At 32.3% G+C, this 14,189-nt stretch overlaps 1 protein-coding gene across 1 annotated transcript in view; it reads left to right on the top strand.

Moving 5' to 3' along the window:
* Positions 1-14,189, top strand: part of LOC147079194 (uncharacterized) — a 766,028-nt gene that overhangs the window by 608,836 nt on the left and 143,003 nt on the right. Inside the window, exons 3-4 of the mRNA XM_085954485.1 lie at positions 9,857-10,156; positions 13,634-13,974. Of these exons, the coding sequence (XP_085810611.1) occupies positions 9,857-10,156; positions 13,634-13,974 (641 nt within the window). The remainder of the gene's footprint in view (positions 1-9,856; positions 10,157-13,633; positions 13,975-14,189) is intronic.

The following is a 14,189-nucleotide window of genomic DNA, read 5'->3' as shown; positions in this document are numbered from 1 at the left end:
TTATGCCATGTTATTACTATTCATACATTTTAATTTTTTTCTCTATTAATTGTCCAAGCTGACACCGATATAGGATTTATTAATCGTTATTGTACTCGTTATACTCGAAGTAGTCCAGGCATGTGCAATTATTTAATAATTATGTTTTAGCGGTCTTATTTCGAAATGAATTTAAAAAAATGCTTACCTACATATTTATAGTTAAATTATATTACGATACAGTAGGTCACCAAACAATGGTTACCGCCTTTATTTCTTCGATATTTCTTCCCAAAAATTTTGTGATTTGTTTCAGTTGGCTTATAAAAGAATCTCTAAAGATTGAATAAATAAACACACAGATACATATTATTACACATATTCACATAATTAAACATAATTATCTTATTGTTTTATTCATAAGATTTTTATTATAAAAACCGATGTCTTAAATGGTGGCTTCACTTGTGTATCCTCTTAATTATGTATTTTTTTCTTCATAATTTATCCTGCCCATGCATTTTATTAATTGTAAATTCATCATCATTTATGATGATGATTATATATGATTATAATTCATCACCCATGTTGGGTCTTGACCTCCTAATTTTTTTCTATTCTGAACAATCCAGCGCCGATGCGTTCCAGTTGGCTTGGCTGAGGTGAGCATTCATAGGCCTCCCGTTATGCAGTTCAGATATCTCAATTTATATTTTAGACCGTCCAGGTCTTCGCTTTCCGTTAGGAGATGCGTACATAGCCCGCCTTGCTTGTAACTCTTCCGGCATTCTATGCATCAGCGCGGTTACTGTTTTTATTTCGAAAACAATGATACCTAATAGTAGATTTATAGAGCAATGCTACTTTACCAGTTAGCGACATATGGATATTGTTAAATTAAAACATTTGCACTAATTATAGTTTTTGAAAAAATCGCGTTTGAAGCACTGGTTGGGAAACGCTGATATATAGTAAGTATCATATTGTCATGTTTGCAAGGTTTGTGTATTATATGGTCACTCGACTTCCTTTGATAAGTGAACTATCGAACTAAATCAATATAGTTAGAAACCTATACAATAGTTTATTTCCTTCTATTATGAAACTTTAATGTTTTTTTTCGGTTTCTTACGTGAAAAAATATTGAGTTACAATGTTAGCTAACACTTTTTTCAATCACGATGTCTTCTTGTATCAAGATTACTTGCGGGGTATTTTCTTTGATTGCCTGTTTCATCTTTAATTCCGATAGATAGAGACTGAGATATCTATCTCTCGAGCTCCTTTACAAATCCTATAAAGTCAAGAATTTATTATATAAAGTACGTACCTATATAGTTGAATTCACGTGCAAAAATGGATGAATTTAATTTCTCAATTTACGAAAAATAACTTTTTAAATATTTTTTTTTTGGCGGGAGTCATGATATTTCAATGGTGGCGACGAACCTTTTTATGTTTATGCACCAAATTCTGAAAAAAATATTGGTGTGCTATGAAATTGTATAATATATACTCAGAACAATATTTTCATCTTTGACTGAGTGGTTTTCCACATTTTTTTTACCTGAATTAAAAATATTTAATCCATACAGCATCAAAGTAAAGATTTTTTTAGCTTTTCCTTCCAAAAATGTTTCCTTCCGATCCTATAGGCTTTTCCCCGAAAAAATCTTTTTAGCTCATCCTTCTAATCCATTGGCCTTTTTCGTCAAAATTACCACTTTTACCATATTATCTTTCACCGACCGGGACGTTCTGCGTGCCAGTGATAGTGATTTTACATGATTCTACAATTCTTTCACGTACCGATAAATTTTTCGCGTCCCATAGATTCTCATTTTAATATAACATATTAACTAATTGTTAAATAGGTACATACATTAATAATCGTTTTGCCATTACAACGGCGGGCTTTATTCTCGTTCTCGTGAAATGTGAGACTTTCAGCTCGACGATTGTTTATGTTGTAACTCTGTGAGTTAAGATAGGGCGCGATGCCGGAATCCATGGTCCACAAGGACGCTAGTTGCAGCCACGTGTTTCACCTCTCACTGTCACGACACACATAATATGTCTTAATTATCATCCACGACATCGATTCTCAAGTCGAGACCGTTGACTTTACGAGATGATCAGATGCTACGTTTCATAGCCATACAGGTGGCATGCAAGTATTTAAAATCACCATTTAACACAGTGGTGACCTCCATGCGACTTACCTAACGTCGTTGATCATAAATTCCTCCATACCCATGCGTACACCAACTTTATTTGAAAGTCTACATATTCTTTATTGTAAATAACGATGAACTGTTCAAAATGTGTCATGTTAAGTTAATATGTTCAGCGATAGCTCAGCTTTGGTGTAATCCTGTGTTTATCTTGTAAATAGTTTTAGTTGGTTTACTTTGCCCCCAAGCCTTTGGCTCCTCTTTCGCGTACCTACATTCAAAATATTCTTGGCTGAACCCACGATAATAGGTACAATGCATATATTCAGTATATAATATATAGTTATAACTATCTTGTAATCATTATTAAAATTGACGACTGATTAGTCATTATTTGTACTTTTAAAACACCTTAAAATAATTAATAACGCATTTTTTCGTTCATAATTGTTTTGCAATAAAACGGTATTTAATGTAATATTACACAGGTGAGGAGTGCCCTTTCTGATGCCATAAATGGCCGGTGTGAATCTTGTATCTGACCATGTGTGTTTAAACCTAACCTAAACGGACTTTTACTACCTCTTGGGTGTTGTTGGATTACTAGATTTGTCCTACGAATATCCCGTCTTTCAAGTTATTTTAGTGAGGTAAATAACTAGGGATTACAATCCCGGACAAAAATTTTAAATACCCGGATTGTTGGCGTGTATCAAAATTATGATCTCAGGATTTAGTTATTATACAACCATGAAGCCTTTGATTTTCTTTTGGGCTCTTATTACAAATGTTTAATAAAAAATTCTGAAGAAATTTCAAACGTGTACGTACATATTATTAGTTTCTAAGAATGTGTATGTATATTTGTTATATGAAAATCTTCTTGAAATGCTAACCATTCGTTCCGCCAGGACGAGTCTATCGAGTTTATTTTATGTCCTCGAGAATCGATTATTTTACCTTAGAGTCATGGGCATGACAACTTGTGTCTACAAGATTTAACATTTGAAGTTTTCGAACCACGTTTTTATTCGAATTATATGAAAGACGCTGAAACATTTAATTTAATCGATTACATTGCAATAGTTGTTTTGTGTTCTGAAACGAAGTGATATTTTGTTGCTGTGCACCTAGTAAACAAGTCACTTTGTAAATATAGACAAAAACATGTTAACACTCGAAACCCTGAGACCAAATGAGGCCAAACTTCGATTTAATCACAAAAATATGAAGTACCTATATTTTGGACAGCAATTAGAATATTTTTTGTTTCAAAGATATTAGTAAATTATTTAAAAAAGTGAACAACATATTATAATTTATAAAATTTTTATTATTATTAAATAAATAATTATTAAATAATTTATAAAACTATTTTGAGTTGGTTAAAAGACATTAAAAAAAAAACAACTGCAGTAAATTTATATAATCTTCTTTGCAATCAACGTTAAATTTTGATATTGCTTACTAGCAATGCATCTGAACTTGATAGTTGTTATCAAATGTATACATGATAAATACATACTTTGTTTCACAGTCGTGAAAATATTACAAATAACATAAAAAATTGGAGGTAACCGCATTTCGTATCTAATTATAATCATTTTCATCAACACAACCCACTAAATCCAAATTGTCCTTACCTCTTCATTTGGAATTATAGTATAGCTGTGTATTAATTATTGATATACGTTATACCCGCATATTTCTTTGCCGCTAGCTATAACATATTTTCTGAACGCAATAATATGTATGACTTATCGATATGAAAAACTATAAAATTTTATTGCCATTTTTATTCACTTTCTTTCGCGTCCCTCTTTAAGTGTTTTTATAACAAATATATTATGCATATTAAAACATAAATTTCAATAGGACCCGAGCAAATGGAAATGGGTTTTCGTGTATTTCGGGGAATATTTTATGTTTTTTCGTTTTGCGAAAATGCACCGAAATCCTACAGACAAAGAATTCTCCTTTATATTTGTTTTTTATTGTTGAATAATCTCGTAATATAATATACTTTTATTTATGTTCTTTAATATAAAGTACATAGTTCTATACCTTATATCATTTTAAAATACTAATATTTTAATATCTAATAAATAAACATTTTTCATACAGTTTATTTCATAAGTGCGTGCGCCGTTAATAAATAAATGATTGTAAATAAATGATTGTAAATCTCCATACCCAATGCGAGCATTGAAAGACACATCATGTACATAATTACCATGTAGGTACCTACTAACTATAAAATTCTTTCAAACGATAAATAATATGGAATGCATTTTACACATTCTGAATATTCTCTGATATATCTGAATTACATGAATAGAAACCAACGTAGACGACTTTGCTCATAAAAAATTGATTTGCAAATTTCATTCTTGCAGATGAATAAATGAATATGGTTGAACAATGAACTCTACCCATATTGCAATAAGGTTGGATAATTGTAATGCAAACTCGCGTTCGTGATTTTAGGAGGCATTGTCCTATTGTGCTTACGTATCCGCTTAAATAAAGTCACATAACTTATTTGGTACCTACTTATATTGCATGTTGTTGAAAAATTACCTCTATCTACATTGTGATATGTCAACGATTAAAAAGTATATGAAACACTGGTAAATATTCATATTATAATATTATTTTCCATGTTGTATTTTAGCCAAGTAAAAAGTTATAAAGATTATAATTTCAATAAAACCTAAATAATAACTAATAAGTACCTAAACCTAATATATTATATTATAACTAAATCTTAATCAGCCATGGATTTTCTTATTATATCGTACCTACTTACCTTAATAAGTTATATTTCGATCAAGTTAATATAATTCCATGTCAATGCTTACAGCATGAATCGAGTGATATCGTAGATGAGAAAAGTTTTGTTTGATTTTTGAAAACTCATTTCGAAAAGCTTTTCATTCGGGGGTTGTTTCATTTATTTACACTATTCACGTAGCTTTTCGTTATTACAAGATTTATTCGTAAAGTAATTAAAATACTCCGCAGTAATATTTATTTCTTTGTAAGTATAATTGCTCGATTTGTTAGGGTTGAAGTTAGGTACCTAATTTATATCCAGCATAATTCTACTTCTTTCGATGGCGTTGTTTTCTATAGAAAGTCGCCAATCAAATAGTAAAAGGTACCTACGTCTCACTCTCAGTTGCATCAATTTTCCAACATATTGAATATTGAGACAATTTTTAGGTAACTACGTAGATAACTAAAACGAAACTTTCACGTAGGTGCTACCGCTAAATTTGACTATCTCATCGATTTTACAGGCTGTTTGTTGCCCTTTCAGTCTAAGTATGTTGAGATAATTTATTACACGTGCGATGTACCCAGACATTTCCACCTCAGGGTCTTCGCACATCGTATTGTGTGCTCGATCACCAATGAATTACTTTTCGATCTCTGCACACTATGCTGAATATACGTTTCTTCATACTGCGTTTTGTTTATTCCTAAATTTGAACCTATGAAAATGTAGTACTGGAGCAATACTTTGGTCAAACACTTGATATATACTGAGTATTTTATTCAGTCGTGCACTCTCATCTCAGTTTTGATATTTGGAGTATTAACTGTCAATTATTTGTGGAAAGCCATTTTGTTAATTTAAATGAAACACAAGACACGTTGTATATATTAAGGTTGACAGGTGTTTCTGGCTAAAGCTTCAGTACCTACCTTCAGTACCTACTTAAACCACTACGGGTTCTACTAAGTAAACTTAAGTTCAATTAATAATTCCTAATCATTCTACGATAATGTATTAATATTGATTATACAAAATATCTATTTTTCATGATTTAGCTGTTTTTTTTCATTTATTTTCATTGAACTACTTCATTAGTTCATTTTCTTCATAACATCCCTAACAAATTCTGACGAAAACGCTCTTGGGAAACTTACAAAAGATGCACAACTCTTTTGTTAAATGCCACAGTATACAATTCTTATTTCACGTGGCATTCAGAATCAAAGCCCTCTGCGAGAGATTTCATCTCGACTCCACAATATCTATTCAAATGCATTTCATTCCGCTGTACTTCTTATTTTGTTTGCACCGAGGAATAAAACACCTCTTTCCTTCCTCCCAGCGTTGCGGAAAATACTTAAAGCTCCTTAGCGGTACGGCAGACTGAAATTTCACTACAGAGATTTTCGTGATACTTTCTCGTTATGCCCAATTATTCGTCTGCCGCTTGCGAACACAGGTTGACGGCCGGTTTAGAGGGGCTACAGTGGGGTGGATTGAAAGAAGGATTAAAACTATCTAGGAGTTTTCTTTGAAAGCTTTTTGTACTTGTGAAATAATCTGGATTTATGTACTTAGTGTAATATCAATATTTGCAGATTACGATAGATGGGATTGACTTTACTAATTTGAATATTGTTCTGATTGTTACAAAATTACGACAAATATTTGTATTATTAAACGAAATTATACAACATAATATGTATTGGAAAGTACGTATATACTTATGAAACGAATGAGACGTGAACCTAAATAGTGATCCTTGTTACCTATGTCATAATACAGTTGTTTCCAAACTTTATGTTACTACGCCTCCCTTTGAAAAAATCCAATCTTTGCGCCTTCCCCCCCCTTTATTTTATCAAATAATACAGACACCATTTTAAATAGTCAACAATGTACTAATACAAAAATAAACAAGGTTTTACTACTCATATTATATTCATTTTTAAATTAATTTGTTTTTCGTGCGACGACTGTGCTTGTTTATTAGCACAATCAATTTCAATAGTAGTCAATCCAAATTTATCATCGTTTATTGACAAATGGATTCTATCATGGGCCCCACATCCGTAAACGGGTCCCTAGGCCAGGATCTTTTAACCACATATTTAAAATATTTAATAGTCCTGAAACAAACCAACGACTTTTTTACTATTAATAAAATAATGTGAAAAGTGCATTAGCAAACTAACCAAGAACTCAGTAAATAGATTTTTGTTTACTTTAATATATCTGGCGCAGAAATCACTATTTAAAAGTGGAAACATGACAAACTTATTTTTTTTTGTAATTTTGATTTCCAAAGATTTCCAATATTTCCAAAGCGCTTAAAATAGGTTTATAACAAATTATTCTCAACGTAGATTCACGCTCTTATAGCGATATATAATATGAGCCTGGTGCTTTTAAACACTCTATTAGGATTGAAAATATTAAAAATATATTATCGCTGTCGATGTAATGTTTGCAGTTTTTAACTATATTTTTATATTTTCTCGTCTATGTTTTCCTATTTTTTAATTTGAATTCAGAAAATCGATATGAGGACCACCATTTTCCCTCCGTAACGAAGATGAGGTAGGTATAGAATATGTGTGTTTATTTAAATCACAATTTTCTTTTCTAGACAGTACATCTACAACATCCTGACAGATATTTTAAACATACTTATTATAAGCATTGGTTGTTGGCTATTCGACCAAACCATTCCAGGACGTGTGATGTATTCAAATACTAGTTGATTGTCAAAAAACAACATCTGAATTTGGCTCAGCGCTAGGATTGAAACTCACTACTGTATGGGCAATAGGCCAGCGATATTTTCCATGTACTCCTTCCTGTCCTGTCCCTCGTTGTAAAATTGCATGTGCTGTTATTGTTTGGTACGCTTATTACAAAATTTTCGCATTTTTATCCGACCATGACTTATTGATATTAGTGTTGTCTCCAAGCGCAAGTAAACTTATTACGCTGTCCCGGGGATATTCGTTCGAGGACCACGGAAGTTCTTAAGAGGAAAAGGCTCAAGAGCACCTGCTGCGTATAACGACTTACTTACTCCTACTAAGAACTTTTACTGGCAAATCCTTATTGGGTTCTAGCTAAATGCCTGCAGTTAACGACCACTATAATTTTATCTACTATTGCTGAAAATTCAAATTCATCGTATAAACCGATATATTAACAGATATTTTATAAAGGTAGGTACTTATCGGTTACCGTATTATATGGTAAATGTTTTTAAAATAAATGTTAAAGATCATGGCTTCTTTGAAATGCACTACGTATTTATCTTTGGCGCCCCCCCTACCTATCTTTAAGGATAAAGGCAGTGTGATGCTCTACAGTAGCGTTTTCCAAATGGTTTACGCGGTAAAATTAATGTGTATATTTAGTGTATTTTGTTGTATATTTTAATACATTCATTTGAATTAAGGAGTTGTCGAGCGTCGATACACAATTAAAAAATTTATCTTATAACCATATAGTTTTAAGTAATAATATTATTGAAGTAAAATAGCACCGCAGGCGACTTTTTATTATTTATTAAAGCAAATTTGTGGTGGGTGTTTATCTCACTTATTTGGTTGACTGGCCTCGCCGGGCCCCTCCTGAGCCCGGGCCTCCAGGCTAGAGCCCTATCAGCCCCCCCCTTGTGGGGGCCATGATCATTAGTATTATTTCACAAGAGCATCTTACTCACTGATGCATTTGCAAACTCTGTCGATTTAGTTCCTATTATAATAACCTATTTTATTTCAATTAATATAATGTCGTTTTACCTATAATTTGCAGTAGTTTCATCGTATACAATAGATTATAACAATAATTACAACTATGATTTGAAAATTTAATTTCTAGATATTTAATGTTATTATTTGTCTAGTTATACCTCATATTGCGTAGACTGCGTGACGGTATTTTTTATTTCTTGTTTATGAAATATTGAACTTGTCTAAAAATGGGCATGTACAATTTATTATAACAGCCTGAAATGGATTTTTTATGCAAGCCATAAAACAAGAATATGGCATCTTACAAAAATTTCTATCGAAATTCAACTACATACCCATCTACTTAAAAATACAAACGCGCATAAATAAGTTACATATTACAATAAAATAGTAACGTTTGTAAAATTGAAAAAAATCTAAAATCTTTCATCCTTACAATCTTACATCCCTATTTTTAACACCTATTTTAGTACCCCTTGTTTAATTCATTATATTACACTGTTCCCATAACTTATGTTAATCTATTATCACTGTTATGAATTATTTATCAGGAAATATTTGTCCAGTAATTTTTAATATAAATGGAACAAAACATCTTCGTAAACGCTTAGAAACATAATATCTAATATTAAAAAAGTCTTAGCTCGAGGATTCGAAGATGCATATTTTGCTTGCCATACGGCTGTTTTAGCTACTGAGCTATACATTCAAATGTCTTCCTTGCGAATTTTTTCCTCTATGAGATTGAAAGATATTTGGATTTTTGTCAACATTTCAACATGACGTCAACTAGCATGTTTGTAATTTTAATCAAACTGATTAGATTAATAAAACGGATTAATGGATGGCGTTAGGAATGCTTTAACATTTTATTAATTGGGTATTTGTATATAAGACCCATACATTAGTTATTATTTAGGAATGCATATTTTTGTAATATTATATAACTTAAAGATTCTATTGTTTAGATATTTCTATCATATAAAGTTTGAATTAAACGATTCTTATTTTAGAACCCCATGTGCACTACTTTTTTGCAAATTCAAACACTTAACAATGTGTATCCGCATTACTAAAACGCTCTATGTCTTTGATCGCTGACATACTTAATGGTTGAAAGCTACTATTAGTCTCCATGATTACCTCATGACAATAATTTACCTTATCTTTCTTTATTATTACAGGACGGTGACCGAGGATACCTAGAAGGACTCGCATCCCGCTACGCTGACCTATATTCCACCCATTACGGCGATGTCCTCGACCACTTGGAGGAGCTTCGGCGCCAGGAGTGGGACGAAATGTCTCCACGAATACTGGTACTGGGCGGGGGGAGCGGTGGTGGCGCACCGAGTACGCCAGGTACTCCTGGGACGCCGCCTCCTCACTCCATCGACCGAGCGCCCACCTCTGGACACCACGGGACGATGGGCACTCTGACGACATCACTCTCGCAGCCCATCTATGTGCCTGGAAAATATTCAGTAAGTTATTCATTACTGTTGATTATTAATTCTTTATATTGTTTAATATCCTTACATTATTTTCTATGGGCTTTCGGTGTGCTTCCAATGATTTGAGAGTCACCTGACTTTTCCACAACGTTTTCTCAAAGATATAATAATATTAATAAACAAAAAAATCATGTTATTAGTAACACAATCACTGCTGACCTTTAAATTACCTATTAATTACCACATTTACACGTTAATTATATCTAATGGCCAAGTAGCTACTCCAAACGCGCCAGTCGCGGTGTTAGCACTAAATGAGTTAACGGAGTAAAGTTACGCCATTTTCTTCATTCATTAACTATTCGATATTATTTAATTATTAATTAATTATTGTTATCATTGAACGTATGTCGAAAATTCATAGACAACATTATTACATTTACTTGACCATTATTTCCATTAATTTTACCTGTAGGCATATATTGTTTTATTTTTTCCCCACCATGTCTACTCCAGACGGAGAATGTGAAGTCCCTCGTTCCGGAGGTATAAATAAACATGGTTTTAATTGATATACATTTTCTCAATTCAGGAGGACAAAGATCCTCAGAATCAAAAAATATTACCTATCTAGTACATATAAAAAGCTCAGTTAAAATAATTAACATATTTCATCACCGGTATATTTACATTCTTGTAATCAAAAGGTTTTATTTATTCTATATAAATACATCAATATTATTAAGTTACAATATGACATTCACAATATTTATTACCTAACCTTTGATTTTTCACTTTTAAAGGAGTTTAATGATTAATAAAAGAGTTAAAAAATGTTTAATCTTTATTATTTTATTTATTCTTCGTTGGCATGACAAAATCCATCATTGCTAGTACGAGTAGCATTACCAGCGATATCACGAGCCCTGGCACTGTCTTATTCTAATGGTAAATAATTGCGGCTCTCATGGTGCAGTGTATAAGGCGCTGGACTTCCACCCGAGGGTTCCGGGTTCGATTCCTGGTGAGGACACAATATTTGTATGTTTTTTCTCAAAGCTTGGGTGTTTGTGATTGATCAAAATTACTAACAACCACCTTGTACGAAAAAGCAAGGACATGGTTATCAATGATACTAAAAAAATGGTGAATAATTATATCCCTTATACATAGTGGAGTATGACCAGAGTTTACTGAATTAATTTATAATAATATTTCTCAAGACTCAGCAGAAAATATACTGATATAATATTAATAATAAAATGGCTTTAGGTACATCACTGATCTAGAAAGTGGGTATAAACTTAAAGGTCCTATTAAAATCCTGTAGCGTTTTCAGTGATGAAGGAAACTTCGGAAAATTCTTAGAATTTTCAACAGTTTTCTAATTAACGGTTGCCGTTTTTGCAAAGCAGGTTGTCTGTTTCGTGAGCGGGTAGTTGAACGAAAGGGGAAGCCTTCATCTCGCGTTGAAAATTAACCCAGAGATCCGAGTTCTGATTACAGTTTCGTGCAACGAAGCAATTACGACACCTATTTGCATACGATCGTATTAATCAAAATTCTTACCGGCTTATCTGCCTTAACGCGGATATAACAAGTGCACTTTGAGCTGATAGAAATGTTGGCAGCTTCATAATTTTATAAACTATCTACTAGAAATTTAATCTATTATCCTCTTGATAATAATATTTACAAAGATCACTTGGTATAGTTTTATACCATGATTGGAAAATAAAACCATTTAACAATTAATCAAAAAGTAAACTTAAATTTACCATCGTAATATTTATTAATTTACTGTTTTTTTTAAACAATTGACTATCATTTGACAATGTAGGTGGCTATTAGTAGATTATTTTGAATAATTATTTTCTATATTGTTTTGTTTGTATGTTTTGTCATTACGGATATTGGCACACATAAATAATAATAAAAATACGATAACATATACAGTTCTAAATAAAAACGATACATTATAAAGTGTGACACAATTTTCTGATCTCAAAAAACTGACTGTGGTGGTAATAATGTACTAAAATAATTTCTGAAAGTGTTAGGTAAAAATGTATTTAGTTATTAGAAAACACGTAAAAATATAATATATTATATAACAACCAGTCTTTTTGTAGTTCTATTGTACTGTAGTTCGCGGTATTGCATTTTTGTTCATAATATTACGTTATGTATAATTTACTAACTGATGATTCTGGATTCAATGTGATTCAAATTATTGCATTAATTAAAATATATTGCACATTCTTAAATGACTAGTCAATTATAATGATATGCATACTCAATATTATCTTTTATTTTATTCGATATTGTACTTAAGCAGTCTAAAACTAATTTATTAGAGCCACCAAGAAATGAATGTAGAAAAAAGGCAACAAAGATTCAAATCAAATGATTCGTAATCGGAAAAAATAAATTATAGCTGAATGCGGTAAAAATAATCGATTCATCATAATAATTCTGCATAATTTTACTAATAATTTTGCGTCGTTAACGCTTCCCCTCATTAAGCTGTTGGTATAATCATTCTCTTATCGCCTCGGTTCATTCTTTGGTTATTCATTGTTTGAGCTTATGTAAAAGCTCTTTGTCATCGACGAATGCTATCGCGCTGTCTCGACAAAGCTTTCGACAAAAGCTCCTCCTTTTGCACGATTCATTTTGTACTCTTTGTAATTATTATTAATATGACTGCAATTCGCTGCTGTTCTAAAATAGGTCAGCCCCTTATCTGCGAATGCCATTGTTTTCTTAGTCGAATTTTAAAAAGCGTTTTAACAATATTATCGTATCGAGTGGTTCGTCCATTATTATGTTATCTAAAAAATATATCACTACATATTTTTACTTACACTATATTATAGAAACATTTCATATATATCTTTATGTGTGTGTATTTACATTGCCTTTTCATATAGTTCCCGTGTACTTATGCATATATTTTGAATAATAATTATGATGATTATGACATCTTGTCACATTAATTCATAATAGGAACTTATCAGACTATCAATGCAAGACATTTTATAAAAATATCAACAATTACAAAAAATGCATTATAACAAAACTTCAATGTCGCCATGTTTTTTTTATGTATCAACCAGTTTTTCACTACACTATCTGAGATCAGCATCAATGACTATTCACTGTGATATAAATGCATTTAATATCTATAAAATATTTAGGTTCATCTTGTTCATCTTGACACCCTAATCTATAAATCATAATTAGTTATCATATATATATATTAAAAATAATTATAATTATTAGCAATGAGCCCATTCAACAATCTGATGAAGTTTCGTTGGCGTGGATTGTGGCTCAATCGGTACCTCTCTACTTGTGTATTCTTAATAATGTAATTTTATTTTTGTGTCCGTGATTATGTCTTTACATGCATTTATAATAGAATATGCTGTATCTCATTACTGCTATCCACCCTTTCACTTTATGGCTAAACGAAACCAATGAATTATTTTTTTTATGTTTCAGCCTTCAAGCTGCCTGACGGACAAAGAAGAAGACGAAATTTACGGTTTCGGGTACGGCGTTTTCGGTCGGCACATGGCAGCCCGCCACCAGCACCAGAGGGCACTTCTGGGGGGATCCTCAGCACCCGCACACCCACAGCAACATACATCACAACAGCAACTGTCAACTCAACAACATCCCGCCCAGCAACATCCGGCGCAGCAACAGTTGGCGCAACAGCAGCAAATGTCGACGCAGCAACATTTATCACAGCAGCAATCGTCGCAGCAACACGCTTTACAGCAGAATGCTCAGGGACACACGCAGCCTTTAGTACACCATCATCATCATAATTATCAAACGTGAGTACCTTTTTGTAATAAAACATATTAAATAAAACTTGAAGATTGCTACTTGGGACGTTATCAGACTATCATATACTATAGGCTAATAATACTGCCGGAAGGAAATATCGAGCGAGTGGAAGGAGTATGGACCCTTCATTCTGTATTGGATCTATTCCAGCAGACGATAATGAATCCATAAAAGATCAGAACCAGCAGCCCAAATTCGTAAC

Source organism: Rhyacophila brunnea, unplaced genomic scaffold (assembly GCF_057557595.1).
Source record: "Rhyacophila brunnea isolate RB1 unplaced genomic scaffold, BYU_Rbru_1.0 scaffold_10, whole genome shotgun sequence".
Taxonomy (NCBI): Eukaryota; Metazoa; Arthropoda; class Insecta; order Trichoptera; family Rhyacophilidae; genus Rhyacophila; species Rhyacophila brunnea.
The sequence above is the reverse complement of the archived record's forward strand: the minus strand, read 5'-3'. Positions and strand labels throughout refer to the sequence as shown.